This window comes from Morchella importuna (assembly GCF_003444635.1).
Source record: "Morchella importuna strain M04M26 chromosome Unknown Morimp01GS048, whole genome shotgun sequence".
NCBI classification, from domain to species: domain Eukaryota; kingdom Fungi; phylum Ascomycota; class Pezizomycetes; order Pezizales; family Morchellaceae; genus Morchella; species Morchella importuna.
This window is the reverse complement of record NW_025763445.1, coordinates 100,005-124,213: the sequence shown is the minus strand read 5'-3', so window position 1 is coordinate 124,213 and position 24,209 is coordinate 100,005. Positions and strand designations below refer to the sequence as shown.

General features: G+C 49.8%; 9 protein-coding genes across 9 annotated transcripts; 2 read left to right on the top strand and 7 right to left on the bottom strand.

Moving 5' to 3' along the window:
* Positions 1–3,286: 3,286 nt before the first annotated feature.
* Positions 3,287–4,738, top strand: LAJ45_10621 (uncharacterized protein; the record flags this gene model as incomplete). The annotated part of the gene is made up of 5 exons (XM_046120140.1): positions 3,287–3,371; positions 3,439–3,759; positions 3,828–4,039; positions 4,100–4,567; positions 4,628–4,738. 5 exons carry the CDS (start codon positions 3,287–3,289, stop codon positions 4,736–4,738), a joined length of 1,197 nt encoding a protein of 398 aa, XP_045966644.1.
* Positions 4,739–6,014: 1,276 nt separating this feature from the next.
* Positions 6,015–8,960, bottom strand: LAJ45_10620 (uncharacterized protein; the record flags this gene model as incomplete). Its single annotated transcript, XM_046120139.1, has 1 exon — positions 6,015–8,960. One exon carries the CDS (start codon positions 8,958–8,960, stop codon positions 6,015–6,017), a length of 2,946 nt encoding a protein of 981 aa, XP_045966643.1.
* Positions 8,961–9,992: 1,032 nt separating this feature from the next.
* LAJ45_10619 (uncharacterized protein) lies at positions 9,993–10,424 on the top strand (the record flags this gene model as incomplete). Its single annotated transcript, XM_046120138.1, has 1 exon — positions 9,993–10,424. The coding sequence occupies one exon, from the start codon at positions 9,993–9,995 to the stop codon at positions 10,422–10,424; it is 432 nt and encodes a 143-aa protein (XP_045966642.1).
* Positions 10,425–12,451: 2,027 nt separating this feature from the next.
* On the bottom strand, positions 12,452–14,297 carry LAJ45_10618 (uncharacterized protein; the record flags this gene model as incomplete). Its single annotated transcript, XM_046120137.1, has 3 exons — positions 12,452–12,613; positions 12,670–14,201; positions 14,270–14,297. The coding sequence occupies 3 exons, from the start codon at positions 14,295–14,297 to the stop codon at positions 12,452–12,454; spliced, it is 1,722 nt and encodes a 573-aa protein (XP_045966641.1).
* Positions 14,298–16,277: 1,980 nt separating this feature from the next.
* LAJ45_10617 (uncharacterized protein) lies at positions 16,278–17,147 on the bottom strand (the record flags this gene model as incomplete). The annotated part of the gene is made up of 1 exon (XM_046120136.1): positions 16,278–17,147. The coding sequence occupies one exon, from the start codon at positions 17,145–17,147 to the stop codon at positions 16,278–16,280; it is 870 nt and encodes a 289-aa protein (XP_045966640.1).
* Positions 17,148–17,210: 63 nt separating this feature from the next.
* On the bottom strand, positions 17,211–17,560 carry LAJ45_10616 (uncharacterized protein; the record flags this gene model as incomplete). The annotated part of the gene is made up of 2 exons (XM_046120135.1): positions 17,211–17,304; positions 17,373–17,560. 2 exons carry the CDS (start codon positions 17,558–17,560, stop codon positions 17,211–17,213), a joined length of 282 nt encoding a protein of 93 aa, XP_045966639.1.
* Positions 17,561–18,212: 652 nt separating this feature from the next.
* On the bottom strand, positions 18,213–19,874 carry LAJ45_10615 (uncharacterized protein; the record flags this gene model as incomplete). Its single annotated transcript, XM_046120134.1, has 4 exons — positions 18,213–18,703; positions 18,759–19,161; positions 19,237–19,369; positions 19,540–19,874. 4 exons carry the CDS (start codon positions 19,872–19,874, stop codon positions 18,213–18,215), a joined length of 1,362 nt encoding a protein of 453 aa, XP_045966638.1.
* Positions 19,875–20,752: 878 nt separating this feature from the next.
* LAJ45_10613 (uncharacterized protein) lies at positions 20,753–22,418 on the bottom strand (the record flags this gene model as incomplete). The annotated part of the gene is made up of 5 exons (XM_046120133.1): positions 20,753–20,884; positions 20,955–21,594; positions 21,660–22,037; positions 22,100–22,253; positions 22,322–22,418. The coding sequence occupies 5 exons, from the start codon at positions 22,416–22,418 to the stop codon at positions 20,753–20,755; spliced, it is 1,401 nt and encodes a 466-aa protein (XP_045966637.1).
* Positions 22,419–22,591: 173 nt separating this feature from the next.
* Positions 22,592–23,586, bottom strand: LAJ45_10612 (uncharacterized protein; the record flags this gene model as incomplete). The annotated part of the gene is made up of 5 exons (XM_046120132.1): positions 22,592–22,663; positions 22,904–23,001; positions 23,231–23,353; positions 23,428–23,442; positions 23,574–23,586. 5 exons carry the CDS (start codon positions 23,584–23,586, stop codon positions 22,592–22,594), a joined length of 321 nt encoding a protein of 106 aa, XP_045966636.1.
* Between the last annotated feature and the right edge of the window lie 623 nt (positions 23,587–24,209).

Sequence of the window (24,209 nt, the reverse complement as noted above, 5' to 3'; positions counted from 1 at the left end):
TAAATTGCTGAAGATTACACTACTACATGTTCTCAGAGAACAGAATCCTGGCTGGGTTGACCAGCTGCAGCTTTACTTCTTATCATACGCTATAAAAGCACCTCGGATGAACTCTTGATTATACACGATCCCTAAAATTGTAGAGATCAGTGATCAACGTACATACACCACCGGGGATCAACAGAAGTTACAGAGAAAAACAAAATTTAGTTTATGCCGACAGCCTTGCAACTTGAGGCCCTTCCTAGACATAAAAGTCGCCGGTGATAAATATGAGGTCATGGCGTTATTTCAATACCTAATTACTCCAGAGATAAGAAAAAAAGAAATATTCAGTAACATTTCCCCCCTCTTATTGCACAATCACCTCGCATGTTCAGATTTATCCATTAATTGGTGATTACATACTAGGTCAACCCTTAATTCAAAGGGAGGGCGAGAATTTCGGAGATATAAGTTTATTAGGGCGTCTAGCTAAGTGCCAATCAATATTTCTTAGAGTACTCGAGTACCGAATAAAGGTATGTATCTCCTCATTTGTTGAGAGGACTTACTTAACCTTACTTGCGGTAATGTAACTGCATGCGCAGGCTGTGTTCAAAATCGGTCCGCAGATACAAAATCCACAGAGTATGTACATACGTATGTGTGAAGCACCAATACCTTACCGAGAAATACGACGTGAACAATGGAGTGTCTTTGCTTGCGGTAGGGCCTATACTTTACTTATTAGTATCTTCGCCAGTGAGTAGAGAGTTCTCCAAGTGGTGATTATCAAATAATATAGAAACCGGCAGGGCTGTATGTACAGTACGATGCCAGTCGTGAGGGTCAGGCGCGGCGTCGCAACGTTAACGCCGCGCGCGCAACCAGATTTCCACAACCTTTTCATGGCGGGTTGGTACACAAGATATTAAATGTCAAATTATTGTTATTTATCTACTATTTAACAACTATACAAAAATTCAGCTCTCCAAAGGATCAATTGTGGTTGCTGTGCTGGTACCCGTGATGGTTCGGGGGGCGTTGCGACGCCGCGCCTGACCCTCACGACTGGCATCGTACTGTACATACTTCGTATATATCTCAGATCACCATATACATCAGGTGTTTATCTGCTTATTAAAATTATGAATTCAAGGATGCTCTAGGTAGAGAATCACTCAATTGAAGATGATCGATTCACAGCACATAGGTATGTTGGTATCCAAAATTTGAACTATTCCCCACCTGTTCAGTAATCTCAGCGCACGATAATAATCTGATCTCCTAAGCAGGTATCCACATTCTTCGCAGAGTTCAGGATAAATTCTCCGGAGTAGGACGTTCCACACTCAATACAGATATTTATGTGGAGAACATGCATACACGCGAGCACTTCCTCTTGGAAACTTTTCCCCATTCTGCATAGCAGCTTCCAGGGCCCCGGGCACCGTTCCCATTTGTTTCGCTTAACACAATGCTTAAATGTCCTAAACTTTTGATCTGCTGCTGCCGCCGATAATATTACTGTACCAAAAAGGCGGATGAAATTGCATCTCCTTTTCGGTACTACAGCTGGCCCTCGGGAATTTAAGAAATATCAAGAAGAAGAATATACGGCGTGATGCTGCGAGCCAACTCCATCTATTTATAAGGTTGATAATTTTCATCTCTATCAAAACGCTCCTGAGATACCGGACGCGTTCATAATGAATGCAGTAACACGGAGTTTATCACTTTTGTTTTCGTGCACTCATACTCAGCCGGCTGTACAGACTCTACTCCGTCATTCAATTTGGAGGCAGCCAGTTGCTGAGCCGGGCTCAATATGTGAAGTTTCACCGGGTATCAGCTTGGCGGCGTGATAACCGAAACCGGCCAATCTAGAGAGATCTTGGCTTCATGTTTGCTGGAGCAGAGGAACGCGTGAGTATGTAGAAACATCTCCTTATCATATGTACGACTACCTTTTTGATCAAAGGCGGGCATAGATTGAGTGTTTGTCATATTCAATTGGTTACTCTAGTTTCCCCCACCTTCATAAATAGCTATCCAACTCATCGAATAAAGTATCTCTTGATTAAGTGTACGTGTGTCCCAGGAGCTGGGCGGGCGTCAATTAATTTAGGTAATTTTTCCCTTTGTTGGTTAATTTTATTTGTGTTTTCTTGTGGCTGAGATTTGGGTATATCTGCCCACGCCAGGAGGCAAATAGGGAGCTGTTTGATATGACTGCCGAGTGAGATGAGATGATCGAACAACCTCCCGCTGTTTTACCGGCTCACTAGTACTACCTCTTGCCCACCGCGGCTTCAAATACTCCACTCTAATGGAGACACATCAAGTACCAGCTGTGAGAAGAATCCGTACGTACATCATACATATTCCTAACTCTCCTATACTAAGCTCACCTGCCTCAAAGTGACATCTATCCACGAAGGTACCAAAACTATATATCAAAACTAGGTGTAGCTCTCCCCTAGTCCCCAATCGATCTTCAAAAGAAATAAAGCTTAGGCTAATTAGCTACAGTCCCACCATAGACAGCTTCTTTGATAATCAGGCTAAATTGCTTTGCTATCCTGGTTCTAAGGGTTGTTCCTCTCCCGCTCCAGGTTGATACTATCTCATCTGATCCAAATGGTAGCGCACATCAACGTCGTGTAACAAACCTACCCCACACTCTAGCTAATACCCCGGATATTATCGCGAGATCTCCGTGCACGTTGCGTTACTCCGAAGGATGTCCAACGTTCAGGAACCGGAAAGATGCCTATTATGTTTGCTGACTGGCTAAAGTGCTGTGGACGAAAGGAAGAATCCATCTTTCCTTCAGGCTGCCCGCGTACGCATGATAGTTTTACTGATGATGAGTAAATAATAAGATATTAACTTCACTATGTGTAAAGTTTTAATTGTTTATTGCTCTTTGATTAACGGATGTGCAAAGGTTCTGTTCCTGGTTCAAACGGAGTACCGGGAACGACAACCGAGCAACAACTAGGAACCCGATATTAACCTTACACGGATCGGGGACCCTCCACAATTTATGGTAAACCAACCCAATCCACTTCCGGTTGAACAACCGGACTTTAATGGCGGAAATTCATTCCCCCTATTCCCTTCACAATAGCCGTATCTGAATCTAGGGAAGGGGTGGGATATCTTTTTCTTTGGTATAAATACTTGGGTCAAAGCCAGAACGAAGAGGAAGAATTCCAATCTCTAGTAATTTGGATATAGTAGATCCGAGTCCTTCCTTTCCTCCATTTCCACCGGTATAATTTAATCAGATATTTCGACCATGGTTGTCCTACGTGCGGAATTTCTTGCGCTGCTTGCAGTAGCTGTCCGGTCCGTCTCTGCTCAGCAGGCCGTATGGGCACAGTGTAAGTCCTCGACATGATCCCACATATTTATTCTCTAGTATGTGAAATTGACTTGGATATCTGGTAGGTGGTGGTATTGGCTGGACTGGAGGAACCACCTGTGCCTCGGGATCGACCTGCGTGGTATCCAACAGCTACTACTCCCAGTGCCTACCCGGCACGGCATCAAGCGCCTCCACTTCCGTTGCAGTAGTAACAGCAACATCCTCAGCCCCTGTGGCCACCTCAACCGGCAGTCTAGATGCAAAGATGAAGTCCGTTGGAAGGGAGTACTTTGGTACCTGCGCAGACAGAAACACCCTCAGTGACGCTGCATACGAAGCCATTGTCATTGCAGAGTATGGCCAAGTCACTCCGGAGAACAGTATGAAGTGGGATGCGACTGAGAGTAATATCCCCCCTCTCCACTTCACACACGCATAATTAAGTATAAGCTGACTGGTGGTTGACTTCTAGAGAGTCGTGGTGTTTTCTCCATGAGTGATGCAGATTACTTGGTTGATTGGGCAACTTCGCACGGCAAGCTGATCAGAGGTCACACTTTGGTCTGGCACAGCCAGCTGCCTTCATGGGTCTCTGCAATCACCGATGCCGCTACGCTGACCACGGTCATCCAAGACCACATCAAGGGCGTTGCCGGGCGTTACGCTGGCAAGATTCACCACTGGGTATGCTCAATCATTACCAAAAACCAGTGATATAAGGGGAAAACACTAACCTTTCTCTAGGATGTCGTGAACGAAGTCTTCAACGACGACGGCACCTTCCGCACCTCCGTTTTCTACAACGTGCTCGGTGAATCCTTCATCGACATTGCCTTCCGCGCCGCCAAAGCCGCCGACCCCACCGCAAAGCTTTACATCAACGACTACAACCTCGACTACGCCGGCGGCAAGGTCAACGCCATGGTCGCGCTCGTCACTCGCCTCATCGCCGCCGGCGTCCCCATCGACGGTATCGGTTCCCAGGCTCACTTGATCGTCAACAACGGCGCTATCCCATACATGCACCAGCCGCTCGCAGCCCTCGCTGCCACAGGGCTTAAGGTCGCCCTCACGGAGCTCGACATCAGAATGACACTGCCGTCCGATGCTACGAAGCTTGCTGATCAGAGCAGCAACTATCAGACAGCGGTGTATGCGTGTAAAAGGACCGCGAACTGTGTCGGTGTCACGACGTGGGGTGTGTCTGATAAGGTATATTCTCCCTCCTCTTTCTCTAGATCCGAAATATGTGCTAATAAGCTGGTGATGTAGTACTCGTGGGTTCCGGACACATTCAGTGGATCTGGCGCGGCCTTGCTCTGGGACGAGAACTTTGCAAAGAAGCCGGCGTATACTGGCGCTACTGCGGGTATACTTGCTTGATCTGTTGCGGTGTTGCGATTGGTGTAGTTGGACTGTAGATTGTGGTGTAAAATTGTATCTATTTTTGCTGTTTGAAAAGAAATTTGGACTTAAAGCGAACACAAGTCCAGTCTTGGCACGAGCGAGTGATATCTTATGTTGGGTTAGAGTTTCCCGTAGGATAGTGAATGAATCATGGTGTCTCGGGCCAGACACGTACGTCTCTAGCTCCGGGCCGGATCGAGTCGGGCGGTGGGCGGTGCTGTTGAAACGTGTTGTAGCCACTTACATGTACTCCTCCAATATACACACACACACACACACACACACGCATACACACACAGAAGTCCCCAACTCAACTGTAAAATATTGACAACACTACTTCCGAGGAGAGAGTCATGTCACTGGAGGGCCAAAGTTGGACTGCCACACACAACACAGGAAAGTAAGCATATCATGACACCGCTGACATTCTGGTTGGGGAGCGCTTTCCGGGGGACAGCCCAATAAGCTTGGTAGAAGATGTCCGATCACCTAAGTAGCTGCATTTGGGTGTGGAACAGCTGTCTACTGCATACGCTGACCGCCGTAAGATTAACTGTTCTCTTAAACGCAATTAACAACGAACAGGCTAATTGGCTAACCTGGTAGAGACAAAAAGTGGGGGGAGGGTATCGTCATAGACTATCACTCGTTGCTGCATTCCAACCACCTAGGAATTGCTTATTCCCGTTGTTATAGGCAGCATTAAGATCATATGTCCACGAGTAATAGACAAGGAGAACTTAATAGCTGTTACTTTAATGCAGAAATTCCGAGGAACCTCAGTGTTATATATCTCATAGGTCGGCCAACCACTCTTCACGATTTCCATAGCCACAGACTCGGAAATATTGCCTATCCCATCCCTATCAACGGGGTTGCATTTCTCAACTGCAGCTGGCATCACGATATTTCCTCTAGCGAGCACCGCAGCAGCAGCAGGAGAAGAGAGAAGAATGCTTATTCTATCTACTACTACTAATACCGGAACTACTGCTGAAACTACGCTATGCCATGAATGCTACACTACTTTACTTCCACAGTACTAACCAACCTACAAAAAGCAAAAATCCAAACCGGGACAAAAGAAGAAAAAAAGTCTCCATAACACCCCATACCCGTACGACCGTCTATAATATCTGTTTATTAATGGAATTCGCACCCCAGGACGCCGGAACAAAAACAAGGCAAGGCAAGGAAAAAAGGCCCAAGACACAACACAGGAAAACACAAACCAAAAGAGCACAAACAAGAATTACTTTCTCCGCCTGCCCACAAACTTCGACACCACCGGAGCAGGATTCGCAGGGGCACGATTAACAGTAGTAGGAGCAGCCGGAGCAGGAGCAGTATTGGGAGCAGTATTAGCAGGACTCGGCACATAATCCGAAAAGTCCGATATCTCCTCATCCAGCTGCAACAGTGTGCTTCTCCGGCGCCCCAGAAACAGACTCTTCGGCTTCATCGTCGGCGTCGGCGCAGGCTCCTCCTTCTGAGGCGGTGTCGGGACGTATGGCGATTGTTCTATCGCAGCCAACAGCCTTCGCTCCTCGTCCTGCTCTTCCCGTTCCTTCTCCTTCTGCCTCTCCTTCTCATCCTCCAGCTCCGGCATAAGTTTCCGTCGCTTCCCACCGCCACCACTACTCTCCATAGCCATCGTGCTCCGGCGCTTGCCCACAAACCCAATTTTCCCAGCCACAGTCGCAGCCGGCTTCTTGAGATTAACCATCGCTCCCGCCCGTCTCCTCCCCCAGAACCCACTATGATCCACCTCCTCCTGCGAGCTACGCGTCCTGCGTCTCTCCACATCCTCCTCTTCACCCCGTCGCTTCGCGGACGGAACATAAGGCGCCTCCTGCGAGCTCCTCGTCCGCCTCCTCTCCCCTTGATCCTCATCACCCCTACGCCTTCCCGACGGCACATACGCCGCCTCCTCCTGCGAGCTCCTTGACGCCCTACTGCTACGTTTCCGGCTCCGCCGCTGCTGCTCCGCCTCCTGTGAGCTGGTCATTGCACGTGTACTGTACCGCCCGCTGCCACGGTACGTGCTCATGCTGGTCGTGGAGTCCATCGACGAGGTCATCATGTTATTCTCCTTCTCGCGGCGGACACGCCTATACGCTTCACGCTTCGCCGTACCCACGGGAGTGAGCGAGCTCGACTGCTCCGATCTGCGGGCACTGGGGTGGCGCCGGCGGCCACGATACTGCGTCTGCGTCTGTGGTGTTGCTTGCGGCCGTGGTTGGGCGGATGGTGGTGCGGCTTCATGCATTCCCGACGAGCGGCCGCGGCGGAGTGATGGCGGCGGTGATGCTTTCGACCCTGGAGTGGAAGCGGGCGAGGAGAGACAGATGGAGTCCAGCAGCTCCTGAGGCACTTGCGACGCTGACAGTATAGGTGGCTGTGGCTCTGTCTGACGTTTCCCGCGAAATACAGAACTTGATGCCGGCGGCGGAGGTGCTGCCTTGCTGCTGGGACGACGATGACTGCCGCTGCCGCCGCTACAGTACTCGGACGATGACGAGAACGGCTGCATGGGTAGCTTTTGGCGCTTCTGGGCTCTAGATCCCGAGCCTGCTGGCTCCTCGTCGTCTTCTGGTAGCGGTCTCATGCGCTTTAGTGCGCGATATGCCGGTTCTAGGACTGTGACGGTTGTGCTCCGTTTGTGGCCTACGTATTTTTGCTTCGTCGCTGCCGGTGCTGGTTCGAGGGGCTTTGAACGTTTATGCCCGGCATATGACGGCACAGCTACAACCTTTGTAGATTTCTGCGCGACTGCGGCCGCGGGGGGTTCTGGCGGTTTCGAGCCGGTACGTCTGTGGCCTATGTATTTCAGCGCTGCCCCCACCGCAGGCCCTTCCTTGACCGGGGGCTCCGGAGGTTCCTCAGGCGGTTTCGACGGACGTCTGCGGCCGATAAACTTCGACACTGCGACTACCACGACAGGTTCTTTTCCAACCACCGGCTCCTCCGGCGGCTTTGACGCTCGTCGACGGCCGATAAACTTCACCGCCGTGTCTGGTACAGGCTCTTCTTTAATCGGACGTTCCGTGAGCGCCTCTGGTGGTTTCGAGGTCCGTCTACGGCCTATATACTTCATCGCTGGATCTGGTGCAGGCTCGATAGGAACAGGCACCTCCGGCGGTCTCGATGTCCTTCGGCGGCCGACAAATGTCGGTGGTGTCGCCTGCACGAGTACGACTGGAGCGGGTGGTGGTACCGGGAATTCTAATATAGGCGGCGCCTCCGGAGGTCTCGAGGTGCGTTTGTGGCCAATATATCTCAGCGCGGGTTGTACCGGTTCTGGGTCCGGCGTAGGCTCCGTGGGCACCTCTGAGGGTGGTCGCGAGGGCCTTCTGCGGCCAATGAACTTTCGCGATACTTCTGGCGCAGGTTCTACAGGCGAGCGCGGGGGCTCTACCGGTGCCTCCGGGGGTTTCGATGTGCGCCGGTGGCCAATATACTTTATCACCTTCGGCGCACTCTCCTTCCCTGTATCCTCCTGCCCATCCACCACCGAAGACCCCCTCTCCACTGGTGGCACCACAACCTCAAACGTCTGTCCCGGCACCCTCCTCCTCCCCACAAACCCCCTCTCCGCAGCCGCGGCTGCCGCAACAGCCCTCTCCACCGCCCTCGCCTCCCTCTCCGCCTTCCTCCTCTCCCTCTCCAGCACCCGCTCCTCTATCACCCACGGCCGACTCAGCACCCCCCTGCGCATCTCCAGCACCTCCGCCCACGCCGCCACCTCCTCCGCCGTGTCCCGCAGCACCCACAGCTTCTGCACCTCCACCTGCCGCACATCCCTGAACACACCCACAACCCCCTCCACGCCCAGCACGGAACCCACCACCGCCTCCCCCGGCAGCTCGACCGCAACCTCGCGCCGCTGCCGCCAGATCATGGCATCAATGGTGGCGCCAGAGCCGTCGTCGAGCACGAGGGCATGGCGGATATCGAAAGTGTCGAGGGCGACAAGCAGGCCGACGACGCGCACGACGTGCACGGGGTGGTTGTTGTGGTGGAGGATGTTCTGGCCGGCGAAGAGCGGGTGCGCGGTGAGTTTTGTGTGGATGTCGTGGGCCGTGAGCGGGAGGGGTGCTGTGAAGGTTGGGGAGTGGTGGAAGAGGGGGCGGGGGTAGAAGGGTGCTTCTTGTTCTTCTGCTTCTTGTGCTTCTGTTGGTGGTGTTGGGGTGGTCATTTGCACTGAGGTTGGAGTAGTGGTGGTGGTGGTGGTGGGTTGGGGAGTATGAGCGGTGGTGGTCGTGGTGGGATGGGCATGGGCGTGGGCATGGGATATTGATATAGGTAGAGGCACAGGGACGGGCACGGGCAGGGACAGGGACAAGGACAGGTGCGTATGGACATGTGCGTGCGTGCGTGCGCGTGGGTGATTCTCTATACTCTAGAATAATGCGTAGAATCGATGCACTCCACGTAGGTATGAGTAATTGATCAATTGTATCGCAGTGGAAAGAACGTAACTGTGTAGCGTAGAGTGAGAGAACCCTAACCCGGATGCGTCACAACGATATTCGATGGCTGGGAGGTGCAGCAACGAGCAGGGGAAGAATAAGAGAGTGTGGAAGAGGCAGAGACAGAGACAGACAGACAGACAGATAGAGACAGGCACAGACAGCGACGAGTACGACAAGGAGACGAATAGATAGAACTTCACAGAAAGACAGATCCCAGGCGGGAGGGGCAGGCAGCAGATGCAGCGGGCGGGAAGAGACTGTACCTAGCAGTGCACATGGAAGAAGCCAGACTAGCCTTGTTCTTCCCCCCGACAGTATCCACACATGCAACAACAACCTGCAGCAAGAGGAGGAAGGATAACGCACACTAATCGCTGCTGCATGAAAAAGCACACATGCACAGAACAGGGCCCTGAATTTATTGGCAATGGGTTAGGGGTGCCGATATAAAGGGCATAGCACACAGCTGCACAGGGGCAATCAGGTTCTGTTTGTTGACGCGCATGGGCGAGGGAAGGACCTTTTCCATAATAACCATAAACCATAACCCCAACCCCCCCCCTCCCCCTCCCCCCTAAAGCTCGTGCACATCATCATATCATAATAATACCCACTGCGTACACACAGTACATTACATACGTTGTACATACCACCTACCCACTTGCCTCCGTCAGCCAGCCAGCCAGCCAGCCAGCACGCAAGCAAGCTAGTGATATCACGATCTACACGACACTTCACCAGCGCCAATCACCACCATGCTTCAAAACGCACTTCTTCTCTCCGTCCTGCTGCTGCTCCTCTCCCTCACGAACGCACAAAGCTTCGTGCCCACAGTGCCTGCCACAACCACAACCGTAAGTGCAACTGGAACCGCAACTGGGACCGCAACTGGAACCGCGACCTCGGCAACATCTACAAGCACCACCACCACAGGAAACGAAACAAACACGACGGTGTCGTGCCCGGCGCGGTACCACGATTGCGCCGTCATCGGGCGCCCCGACGCCTGCTGCACCCTCGACCAGGTCTGTGTTTTTGACGAGAACCAGCGCCCTGCCTGCTGCCCGTTCCGGACCATGTGTGTAGGCACACTCACATCCAGCGAAGGCGGGAGAGACGGGGGCGTTCTGGGCGCGGTGGTTGTGGGGGTCGTGGGCCTGGGCGCAGTGGTAGGATACGGGTGGTAGGATGACGGATGATGGAATACAACAATGACATTGGAACGGATGATTGGGTGTGATGGACGGATCATAGGATATGATGCGGTTTGGGTGGAAGAGATAATTATACGAGTGATGGCAGTGATGATGATGATTATGATGATCATGCGGTAATGAGGTTCATGTACCATATTCACGATTCCGATTCCGAGACGGCTCTGCGAGTTTGTCAGTTTTCTTTTTTTTCTTTCTTTTCGACTCGTGTTGATGCATATATCTACCCGCCACCATCCACGTGCTGGTACAGTGTCTCAACTTCCTGTGCCTGTTCATGCACCTGCTTCCACTTCCAGCTATGCGATCGGCATCATACAATTAGGCAGGGAGGGCGAGTCTTGGAGGAGAATGACCATAATGAGGGTAGTGGCTTGAATTCTTCCGTTGTTTTTTATGTCGTGGGTTAATGGTGTAATGGAGAAATTGGGGAATAAATAGAAATCTCCTGGGGCTAGAGGGACGTTTTATGATGTGAGTTTAATAGAAGGTGCTTGTAGTGGAGAATACCAAATACTGCAAAAGAGAAGCTAGATCGTTATCTGTGCGCGGTGTGTGAAGACCCAGCTAGGCAGCTCGTTCTTGGGACTAGTTGCTGCTTTTTTAGTCAAGTACGGCCTGACAAACAGTTAGTAGTAGTAATGAGTAACGGAAAGGATATAGCCTTAGACTAGATATCACTTCTCAGTGTTTAGGTCTGTTCTAATTCCTGGTTGTTGGTATGGTTCATCGTGGTGCTCAATTATAGCGCAAGTATAACTGACGCGGTCTCAGAGGTAGGGAGCTTTACGGATACCAAGACCAGTCTCGAGATATCCTATCCCGACGCTGATAGGGCCAAAGTAAGTAGAGGGTAACAGATCGACTCTATTCTTTGGCGGTAAATAGCTTGAGCAATGTAGAATTGCCCTTGCCCTTGACCCCGTCTTCACCTCATGGTGACGAGGTGATATAAACAGCCATAGGAACCTCCAAAAACACAAGATCAGGAGATCCCCTCCGGGCATCTTCTCACAACGAGTGATGGTCTGTGAACGATGCGTCATGCGAGGTCACTCGATTTCAGTGTGCATTCTCATATCGCATCGACAGGCAGGCGTCCCTGGTGATAATTGACAAGCCACTTGCCTGAGCAGGCTATGCTACCAATGTCCCCAGCTGCCTTTTTGAGGATCCCGGATCTCCCTGATGGGTGGTTTTTGCGCGGATGGAATGTACCAGCTGCACATCTGCCCAAGCTCCCACTGCAGCCCTCGAGCTCATGCACCCCCATATCTCTGAGATTAGACCTTCTTTTGGACCCTATAGACATCTCATGTGCGGGTTAGCGCTTTAGTAGCCATCTATCTGGTATAGCTACTGCCATCTAGATGCGGAGGCAAGACTGTAGCATTGACTCTTGTAGGGCCATTGGAGGCGGTCTACACCCCTCCCTCTTGGGGCTCGGTCTCGGCAGCTAGCCTAGTTCCCAGTCTCTCAGGCTTCTGAATACCTCTGTTTAGCTAGCTTCTGAATCTCAGCAGACTTCCTGTAGCAGCACGTAGTAAATCGTCTAAAAAGTAGTGGAGTGGTAGGATGATGAGATTTGGGGGGGGGGGGGGGTTATAGGTGAATCCGTGTATCATCCACCACGGAGATCAGGTTGTCTATCGTCTAACTGGACTACCTCTAAGCGGGGTATGGTCGTTGGTGGAAGGGTTGTGGGACTGGTGGGACTGATGGTTGTAGTTGTGAGAGAATAAGTCCTTAAGTAAGGCGGGACACAAATCATAAGAAACCACGGTATGCTTAAACCTACACAGGATGACTTGTGGATCATGAGTAATCACTCAACATTATATAATGTTTCAAACTTTGCTTTATTTCAATTCAGAACAGGAACGTAGATATTCTGCATGCACTCTAAACTCCTAGTAGACATGATAAAAATAACAGTTAAAGTTGTATCCATCGTATACCAAACAAAGCCGTCAAAACTATTCGACCGAGCCATTACACTCCTAAATGCTCTTATCCTTGACACCCATGCCCTCATGGTTCTCCATGTATTCTTCCAAAACACCCTTATAATCTGCAGGAGTATAAGTTGAGAACCATTCTCTCCACCCACCGCCCTTACGTTCAGAATTGAGCCCCAAATCTCCGAGGAGTGTATCAAAATACTATTTTTAACCCGTTAGAAACATTTTTTCAAGAATTTGGGGAAAGTGCAACTTGCCGGCAAGAACTCAAATGTCAAGTTTGCACACTTTTCCCCTAAGTTCATGTATCTCCTCCTTGCCCACATATTTGCTTGAGCACACTCCATATCCATTTCCTCCTTCCTCTCAGCGAGATCCAGCTTTCCATCCAAATAGGCAACGCCCCAAAGTGCCTGTAGCTCCGCCATCATCCCTGTGGCACTGGTGTGTACCATCCCAACGTGGATCAAAGTATGGTCATTACGACATGCCATCTCTGGAGGTGCAATAAGACGATACAATCTATAAGGACTGTGGGTCCGCTGAAGTCGGTTGTAAGGCGGTGGAGAACCAAGAATCGGGAAGGTGGAAAGAATGAGACTATCCGCTGATCCTTCAAGCTTGTCCCAATGCTCCTTGGAAGAACTCGGAATCCGAGGTAACGGCAGAGGCACGCCGGTATATAAACCCAGGGTTGTGTCCCTCGCAAGAGGGGATGAGTTACGAATCCACCCAGTGGCCCAGACGTGCGCATCTGGTCTTATTTCCACGCCATCACTCAACTTAACGGTCCCTCCATTGATAGAGTCGATTTCAGCACGGTGAACGGTAATGGGCGCGTTTGCGGGGTGCACATAATCCCAGAAATCGACCTGGCTGAGCACACCTGTCGGAGTACTACCGGACCAGAATGGGCCGAGTTCTCCAAGAGAAGGTTTGAGTTTACGCCCATTCTCCGAGGTGTTGAGACCCTGTTTTTTATACAGGATTTTTGTGAATGTGCGCCAGTATGTTCTGATGAGTGCACGTCCAAAACTTGTCCCATGAAGGAAACGGGAAACTAGGGTATTGCGATTGTAGACACATGGGCTCAATGCATTGAAGAATCTTTTCGGCGCCAGCAAAGCTGAGGTTTGTCCCAAGGACTTTGCAGTGAACATTGAACCTACACCTTGACCTGTGGTACGTATAATCCAGTCCACTTTCTTTCCAGCAGCTGCACACATATATGCGGCGTCGAATGCGGACTTGGAGCCACCATAGATAGTAACGTGGTTGACTACAACGCTCTCCAAGAAGTCTTGAGCCTTTCCAAGATCAGTGCAGTGAATCATTGGCATTCTGGGGCTATTCACTGGAATGTCAGTCGGAGTAAATGGCTTCGATGTCAATCCAGTCGCCATAATCAGCTTCTCGCACCGCTGCTCAGCCTTACTGCCATCTGCGCGGACAATGTTCAAAATCCATTCTTTTGTTAAAGGGTCTCTATCGATAGAATCGACCGGTGAATCACACTGTATCCTCTCATGGAGCGAGTACTTGGTAGCCAGGTGATATAGGTAATTGGTTACATCAGGCCCGATAATGTAGCTTTCAGCGGTTGGTGTCCCATTCTCAAGCGGACAGTCACTGATCTCCAGGGCTCCAATGCCGTTGTGGGTTATCATCCCGCGATAGATACGTTCACGGGACCATGTTCCGCCCAGCTGGGAGGCAGACTCTAGGATGAGGAGGGAATCATTGGGATGGATGTGGAGATATGTTTTTGCCGCGATCAAGCCAAACCATCCTATATGATACGATGTTAGGACGTGTCACCTCAGTGAGATAGCTATAGCTCAAGGAATGAATACGCACCTGCGCCTACTACAATTATTTTAGGCATCTTATGTTACACCCGAGCTAACAATTGCTCTCTAGGACTCTGGTGAAGGAGAAGGACTTTCAATGGATTGGAGTCTGTAATGACGGTGCTGGCGGTGTTGGGAGGTGGTGCGAGCTTAGGGGAGTCTAACCTGACAGCGAGGCCCTATTTCTACCAAGGGCGGGAAGGGTTCATGCAGGGTGAGTGGCACTGCAGATCTCCTTACCTTCTTAGTCACGTTAATAATCTTGTTGCAGCTCAACGCACTTGATATCAGAGTAATTTAAAATTTCAATCTCTGTCTCTTAAGAAGGCTCCCAGTAAAGGACTAATATAAGACCACAAATAAAGCCAAGATTCTAAAATATCCACACGCTAATATCAACCCTTATCTTATAGTTATTCTTAGACTATATCCAACGTTTATTACAATCTCATAGAAGCCTTAGAGCATAGAGCAAGGGGTTATTACAGATTATCAGTTCGAGTTAGTGGGGGTTGAATGACCGCAATAAGTAGCGACAGATAGAATCGATGGATAAACCTTAATTTCTAAAACAGCTTGGCACTTGCACGGTAGAGCAACATCATCAACAAACCTTAATTTGCACACTCCTATCTCCCAGAGCAAGATTCTTCTTATCTCCTTGATCTTTATCTCCAATTGAACCTTTAAGAACTGGAAAACGGTTCTGTCCTAAACAAGGTTAAGCTTAGGCCGTTGCAATTGTACTGGGTCAGTAATTCTCGGATTTTGAATTCAGCACCCCCGAATCATCCTCATTGCATTGCAATTGAAGAGAACATTTCCTTTAAATGTTCTATCAAGATATATATTGCACACTAAATTCGTCGCGAGGCATGCTCGAAACTACCAAGCAGATACACTGATATCGACAGGTGCAGTCCCCAGAGACCGCTCTTTTCGTCTGATGCTGTTACCAGCTCCACAGCTGCTCGGAGTAGTTACAAGAGGGCCATGTCACTTGGTATTTTCGCAGAAGCCGAGTCTCTTTACCTCGGGAGTATAAACCTAGTACGGAAACCCCGCCCTCCACAACCTAACGTCTGGGCCACACTCAAGCGCAGTGTTAAGACTCTATTCTTTACACACAAACGTAAAGGTACCGCGTGGTGGGTGTTTTACCCTTTACTCTCTATCTCCTATCAGAACGCACGATACGTACCTACTAACCGACTTACTACCCGCTAGGAACAGCACCGACGCCCCCGCAGCGTCTCTAGTTAGTAATATACAGTCCTACAATGTGCTTCTATGCTCTATGGCTACGCATACACAAAGGACAGGACACTATCGGCGACGGCTTGAATCATCTCCAGAAGCTTCAGTTCTCTGGCTAGCTAGAAGTACCTACCTTCCCCGCTCTTCTCACCACCCCGCCCGACAAACAGACTAACTACCCTACCTCCCTCGTTTCAGCCCCCGCCGAGCTACCCCAGGGCCCTCTATCCCAACCTACGCGAAACGCACGGGGATCGACTGCACCACGCTCTAGGCACCAGATATCACTCGCGCCAAGACTAACTAAGTAGACAGTCTACCACTCTGGGGTTATAAGGTGATCATATACTCCATGTCCCGCAAGGATTTATGGACATGGACTCCAGGCGGCGCCTGCTTGAATCTACTTGGTCAACTATTGTGACATCGGAGTTGTGAAGGCATTGGCTTTTTTGTCCTTGGATATTTTATCACGGCCAGTCTAGAAATCTGGTCTGTGATCGGCCGCTTTATTTTGGTCCGGTTGAGCTCACTCTCGATGCAGTAGGCTCAAAACAGCCCATGATTATTCACCGCACCCATCCATGGGGGCAGAACTGGTACCCCATTCTTTTTTCTGTTCTTACAAACGCACCTGAATATCCAACCCCCCCCCCCCCCCCATAACCAAGATCAACAGAGAAGAAAAATCTACGAGTACATGATCAAAATGCACCAGGCAGCCAGCCACACCTTTATCCTGTCTCGTCATATGAGCGTTATTTCTTCTCAAGATCTTTATCCGCTTCGATTTTCAACCCTGCAGACGTGTCGCAATCCCCTTCAGTTTCCCCGTCTAAATGCAACTCATCATCCACGATCTTAAGCCTCTTGTTTACTGAATCCGTACTTCTCATACACAAGCCACACACACATTCAAGTCTACACCCATATTTGAAAGAGAATTTAAGCCGAGATATATCATGTTTTGGATCATCTGCTCTGATCAACCTGACCTTGAACATGCGGTCGATCGTAAAGGTTGTTTGTATCCCTCCAGACAGCTCCACCAACTTCCCCCTCATATATAAGGGCTCAGGAACCTCTGCTATGCTATTCCAACGATCCCAATTGGAAGTAAAGTTTGTGATGATATCATTATCATACTCATTGCCATCATCTTTCTCGAATCGGGGAGGCTGGGGTGCGGGTATCTCGTGGCTTGAACCTGCTCGTTCGGGTATCGTTTCTTCGGCAAGAGCCATCCACAACGGCATGACATTCTGTGGCGTTGTTACTGGTCTCATTTCAGGCGACCGCTTTGGAGAGGGGGCCGGTGTTCGTTCTAGTTCGGTGTCGGTCGTAGCAGTGGTGCTCTCTGAACAGTCCGAATCACTGTCCGCCAGCTCTATAGGCGGCCTCCTCACATTTGTGGTTCGTGGTTTTGGTAGCCGCGCTGACACAGTTTGTTTCCGGTCCCGTTTCTTCAGCTCCTCTATCTCTTTTTCCAGCTTGCGGTTCCGGTACGTCTGGATTGCCAGCTCCTTCTTCAGAAAGTCCCTCTCCCTCTCCAGCTGCGCCTTATCGTTTTCCAGCCTGGATATGAGGGCCGCATACAGCTTCCCCGTCGATGTCTGCTCTGAAGCCATGCTGCTCTGTTCTGCTCCGTGCTGTTTGCCAGGGACTCGTGTGGTATTTGTTTGACCGTGTTTCTAGGCGCCCGCCGATTGGCTGAAAACCCTCGAGGGATGATTTTCGTGGTGTTGAGAGGGGGGTCCGTGGTAATCTCTGATTGGCCTGCTCGTCCTGCACGATTGTTGACGGGGAATGGTCATCAATTCTGGGCTGGGTCGGATCTGGATGGGGCTACATACAATGCTGGAGTAAAAAACGCATCGTAAAGGCACACAACCCGGTCTATTGGGTCGATGGCCCATAAAGAACGATACGTTAAAAAGAAATCTCCGATTCGGAGCTGCCCGAGCATATACAAGGATGCCTGACTCGCCTCGAGAGCGAGTGAAGTCGTATTGTGGACCGTGGTCTGCTGAACAGACCCCATTTACTGTCGTCACTGCAGTCTCGTCGTGGTCTAAGTATATCAAATCATAGGCAGCAGACTGTATCAGCTGGGATACTTGGTGGGGCCCTCTATCAAAGCTCACGGCCAACAAGCTTATCGTGAGTGCCGTGAAATGATGCCGTACCGAAGCGGAGCTCGAGTGTGTGTTTCAATGGCCGGAACGAGACCAAGCAATCAGATAGAGAGTGCATATGAAGAGATATGGAAGGTTACGGTTAATTGATCTCCACCTTTTATAGATACCGATCGCCATACATATTAACAAACAATATTACACGTATCCACTGCTAAATGGTTTAATTGAATATGTGCTTAGGGTTAGGTTTACTGATCTCTGCCCGCCTTGAGTGTTTATTAGAACAAGATTACGGCGGTGGCATAATTGGCATCCACTGCCTAAAACCACTATGAGCGGGTAGAATTTAAGAGAGATAATGGTATATAGAGCAGCATGGGTAAATAGCAAAGAGCGAGGGCACTTCCTGATATATGTATATCCCCCTTGCATCACACAGGTCACGATTATACCCAAGTATACCTACAATGTATAGGGTCAATGATATATGTATTTTTCTAATGAAACCCAAAATAACCCAACCGAAACCCCCAAGCCCACCAAGCCCCCAAAAACCTACGCCGTCGGCCTCCTCGTCCTCGGCAGTAACACCCACAACCCCGCCATCCCAGCCAACAACCCCACCAACACCGGCTGCAGCACGCCGACACCGCTCTTCGCCGCAATTGCGCCCGTCATAAACGGAAACGCCGCCGACCCGGCCTGCCCCATCGTCGCGGAGAAGCCCACAGCCGCCGTATGCAGCTCTCTCGGCAGCAGCTTCGTCAGCACCGAGATCCCCGTGGGGAACAGCGGGCCCAGCAGGAAGCCCAGCAAACTGATCATTACAGCGCTCGTGACAAGGCTGGGCACGAACCAGAAGATGAGCTGCACGACAACGCTGAGAAGAACGTAGAACATCACCATGCGCCGCTCGCCGAGCCGGTGCGTGATGTCGGCGAGCACCAGGCGGCCAACGGTCAGGCCGCCCCAGAAGCCGGAGGCGACGTAGCCGACTTCGCTGGCTTTGCCGCCGCGGACACGGATCAGGAATTCGACGACCCAGCCTGTGGGGTGTGTTAGTGCGGGCGGGGTTCAAATATCGAGGGAAATGATACGTACCTCCTGCGGTGACCTCTGCACCGACATACAAGAAGAAGAACAGACTCAAGATTATGACACTGCGCTCCTTCAGCGCGCTCTTAAGGTCCTTACCCGCACTATCCCTTGCCGCCGCAGTCCCCTTCAGGTCCTTCCTGAAGTTCCAGCTCAACAATCCCAGGTTTAGGGCGGAGAAGCCAAGCGCAACAACATAGAAATAGTGCCAGTACGGCGTCTTGGACGCAATAAGCGTCGCAATCAGCGGTGAAATGAGGGCACCGGCGCCGTAGAGGGAGTGCAGGAGGCCGAGCCAGCGGTGGGCGTTGTTGACATTTGCGACAAAGACGTTGGCTTGTGCGTCTTGGTAGGCGAGACCGAGGCCGCAGAAAAAGAAGGAGCAGACGAAGACAGGGTAGGGGGGTTTCTGGACGTTTGTTAGTTATGGATTCGGGAGTGGGGAGGGAGGGTTGGAGTGAGGGTTGGATAGAGGGTTGGGTACCCAGAACATGATGCAGTAGGCGGCCATTTGCATGAATGCGCCAAAGACGAATGCTCCGCCCATGCCAATCCGCGCGGTGAGATGCACATTAGTAAATGCGGCCACCAGCCAGCCGGCGAAGTTGGTTAGATATCTGTTACAACTCTAATTAGTACTTATGCTCATTAAAATCTATACATACGCCTGGATTGAAGGCAGCCTGGTAAACAGCAATTGCTGCATATACCAACGCGTCTTCAATCCAGTAACACTCGTACTCAACATCAGCCGCGGGGGGGGGGGGGGGGTCAATGATCAACTCACATCAGCGCCACAAACAGCAACCCCACATCATACGCATCCTGCAAATACGGGATCAGCGCACCTGTACTCGCATCACTCAGCCCTGCCAAAAAGACTGCAAAGTTCGCAGCAATCAGCCGTCCCTTCACCTCCGAGACATTCGGCCTCTCAAAGACCATTGCGCCCTCCGGTGGCTGGTCGCCCACAGGCGAGTTCTCCTCATCGTGGCTGCGGCTTGTCGATTGGCGGGTAGTGATTGAGGCGAGCGGCGACTTGGCTGCGGGGGAGGGAGGGTGCGGGAGGAGTTCGAGGGCGAACGGGGTTGAGGTAGCGGTGGAGGTTGAGCTCGACGCCATGATTGTATTCCAAATTCCTACGTATGATACTGCGTAGGTACTGGCTGGATAGCTAGGTGCTAAGTGCCTAGAATACGGAGGTTGGAATATTCTGGGGGATTACGAGGGTGAACCCCCATATTATGGTAGTTTTATAGAAGAGATTTAAGGATGCAGCTAGACTAGCTAGCGAGAGCCCTGTAAACTCGTTAGGTCACTTAAGTGCTCTTGCTAAACGCGCATTGATATCTTTATGGCTTTTTGGTAAGATAGGAGCACGGGGATCCTCGGGAAGGTGTCCGATTATTATTAGTTTCCTACCGTCTTCTAGCCAGATTGGGGTTGGAAATACTAGTAGTAGTAACTAACCGGGATTAACAATTGACAGAGAACTGACTCTAGAAAGTTGAAACCCTCCCATCGATCCAGAGTACCGGAAGGCGAAATTTCCACCCCGCAGCCCCAAACGCGGGAGCCTTACCCACTACCGATTATTCTCGTATTTCTCGTTCTGGGCAATATTTTACAGGACCTGGTACAGCTTCTGAGTGACCCATGAAAATTGATTTGATATTGAGAAATAGGCAGGCCAAGAAACCCGCAACCCCTGCCCGTGCAGCGGGGCTTTCGGTACGAGGGCCGGTGAATAATCATCAGGAAAAAAAAGAAAGAGAAAGAAAAAAAAATGTGCCCGTGATCATCATGGGGACTGATTAACTCCATGTGGAGAACAAAAGCAAACTGCACTATTGGTAGGTAGCAGAGACTAGAGTATATACAAACCGTAAGTAAACCTTTCAATTCTAACCCTTACTCCCGCTTGACGAAAACAGATGAAAGCAAAATTGAAAATTAGAATAAAAATAGAGAAAATAGAGAAAGAAAGCGAAATCGTTGTATTAAACCCTAATTCTAGCAGCGATTCGGTCGAGTTGTTCAAAGTGCTTTCTGACTTCGTCATCGTCGAACTCATCACGAATATCAGAAGTTCTAGGAGGCAAGTCTGGTAGTTCTCGGTTGAGAAGATCAATCTGTGAAACGCACCAAAAAATAAGCCTCCCCTCCACATCTCTCCAAAGGGGATAAAACAACCAAGCTTACCGCATTCTTCCCGCTGGAGATCCTAGCGATTTCCGCTAACTTAGCTGCCGCAGACTGGTTTGTGACCTGAATGTCCGGCCGGCCTAGATAAGCCCTTGTTCTTGTCGAAATATCGGCAATCCTGCTCCATTCATTCATCCCAAAATCCGTGATTCCGCTCTCAACGTTCAGCCTCACATAATTCTCCGTCTTCACCCCTGTCCTATGTAAGCCATCCAAAAGCTCTCTGTGAATCTCTTCACAGTCTAGAACCTTCGCCATGTGCTTTTCTTTAGCCTCAATGAACTTTCCCAGAGGTGAGGCTGCTATCATAGAGGATGTTTCCTTCTTGTACTCCGTTTCTGGTGCTTTCCCACTACCAATAGAGACAAGAATACCCACCTCTCGCCCAGGCCATTCGTGAACGAGGGCTTCTTCAAGAACCTGTGCTACAGGGCTGTAACGCCCTGACCCTTCATCGAGGAAAATACTTTGCCCGATCTGGATCGACTTGAAGGCTGGATAGGTCGCACATGTTGCGCGACCGGCTTCCCATATTGTTATATCGGAGGAAGGCGCCGTTGCATGTGTGGAGTTGTAGGTCCGGAGGAGCGCAGGTGAGGTTGTGTCGTCTGAGCCTTTATATACTGCTGTCAAGAACCTGAGATAAACTTCTGTCAGTCAAAAGCCCATCTTAGTCCCTCCCGAATGATTGATTATCCTTACACCCTGCAGATCTTGGGCCTCGGATCAAACAACGGTTCGTTCATGTTTCCATTGCCCCATGCTGCTGACCCCGACCTCCAACTGCTCCTGCTTCCTTGCGAGCTATTATATGAATCGGACGTATTTGACCTCGTCACAGGATTGATGTGCGGTTGTTCTTTCTGGAAACCTTCCTTCTCTTCATTCTCACGCCCAGCATACTCGCGCATTACCTCCTTGATCGCCTCTTCTAGCTTTGAAGCTTTAAATAATGTCTTCCGATACGGTAGCCCTGCTATCGTCTTATCTGTTTCGAATACTTTTTTTGTCACGTGGATGTACACCTTCTTGCACGTCTCGAGATCGAGACGAAGGCGGCCAAGAAGAATCGCAATAAGTCTTTATTTGATCCGATTATCAGCGCTCTGCTATATGAGATGAAAACACATGTGGTAGCATACCCGCCAGTTCCTGTCCCTCCAATAAGGTCGAAATGGTCACATGGCTTGGGGATCTCTTCTATTCTGGGAGCGCGCCCATAAAGTTCGTGAAAGAGTTTGAGCATCAGCTCTTGGACAAGCATTATTGTGCTGAAGCCACGGACCCCTCCACCATCTAATCGGAATACTTATTAGCCAAAGAAATTTAATAAATGAAACGACTCTAATTGGATTAATCTATACCTAGGGAGAGGAGTCGCAACGGCGGTAGTCGATGGTTCATGGTTGCCGTTAATCTCTTTTTGCGAATGGTCTCACTCACTGGTGGATACTCGGCCATGGTTGGCTGATCTCTTTGTTAGATTGTATGGTTTGAACGAAAGGTTCAAGGACCGCGTAAGATGATATATAGCTTGTAAAATCTTTAGGTGAGAACCGGTGACATACTATGTGTTTAGTGGCCAGGTAACATAGGGTGTACTTTGGATATATTTAGTAAGTTTGAGATGCCCACTACCTGTACGGTGGGTCGTAGAATGCGTGGCTGTGAAACGAACTGGGGAAGTCAAACGAAGGAGTTGGTTTCTGCGGTTTGGTGGGGTAGCAAGTTTGTTAGTTCACTTATGCTCCCTCCTCACGAGTTAGTGGTGCAGTGATCTATGGCGACCCAAAGAATCATAGAATTCTATTGCGCGTGATCCAGAATTTGACGTTTGAGAGCCCCCTTAGTCACTCACTGCACACTGCACTGTAGCAGATGCTCTCAGCGAAGCGCCGAATAGCCTATATCACAGCCTGGGGGGCTTCTGTGAAAATTCGACTTACCGGAGCAAGATGTTGCTCGGTGACAACATCCTTCCTACTTCTTCCTCGCGCAGAGGCACAGGAGCAGGAGTAGGGCTGGGATAGAGACCTTATGTAACCTGAAAGTGCGTTTCAAAATTGACATGGATAGTCAGATGCTTGCCCAACTTTAAAGTGTAGAGTAAGTACTCTAGGCAAGGTGCAGAGAAAAACGGCACATTACTTACTGATCAAGGCCTACTAATAATCCGATGGTGGTTCTTTTGTGCGACGTCGATTGCTATGTTTCTGTGAAGATAAAGATAAAGATATCTCATATTTGAGATTATCAGTAGCTTTAGGAAAGACATTCCATGTCAGGGTTAGCATAGGTCTTGCGCCTCAAAGCAGACACGGCAAAATACTTCCCTGCAGCTGGCATTAAGCGGGACTGAGATCGCGGGACTGAGATCCAGTGACTCTTAAGCCATGCTATAATATGCGCATATATAAGAACCCACAGTATATTGGACTATTTACTCATCCCGACCGCGGGAGGCACATACCGTTCCCGTATCTTTCTAGAAAGGTTTATATTTTCACCGGTCCATCCCTCGAATTTCTCCTCACCCCTTATATCATGTCACGTCAGCAGCACCTATATCCCAATCGAATAGGTACAACCTATTCCAGTTTGAGATAAAAAAAAAACCATGCATATGCATAATTATATAATTAACGGGTGATTTATTGCGTGGTGTTTATACAGGTCCGGAGTCAAGGCCCATGCGGCAAAATAGAGAAATATGTTTCCCACCGGTGGTCCTTATATAAGATGCTAGTGAATATGGGTCCTGTTCTTTCTCATGATTTTGTAGAATTTGCGGAGGTATGTATTAGAATGATTATTCTAAGTGATCCTTAACGATTTGGCGCTGCGTATTCTATGGTACGAAACCAACGCTCCGCTATCCTTTATGGCTAATGAAGCCAACGCTAAGTGATTTTCTATGATTATATAGGCATATACAATCTGGTTTTATTCTCGCTCAGTGTAAATGTGAAACTGATTCCTTAAGTGCCCTGGATCCAGAGGTTACTTTGATACAGAAGGCTGATCAGCTGACACTGTGTGATTTGGCTGTGTTATATATCAAGAATAGTATCCACAATGGCTCTAGATCATTGCAGACTAGATATTAGTGTCTCAGACGTATGAGAAGCTAGACACTCTTTTATGCGAGGAATACCTAGTACGCCGGTATCAACGGTATTCATATGAGCTGCGTTCTGAATATCTTGTTCCACAAATAAGGAGACGATTCTCAACGACGACGTCAGTGTAGTC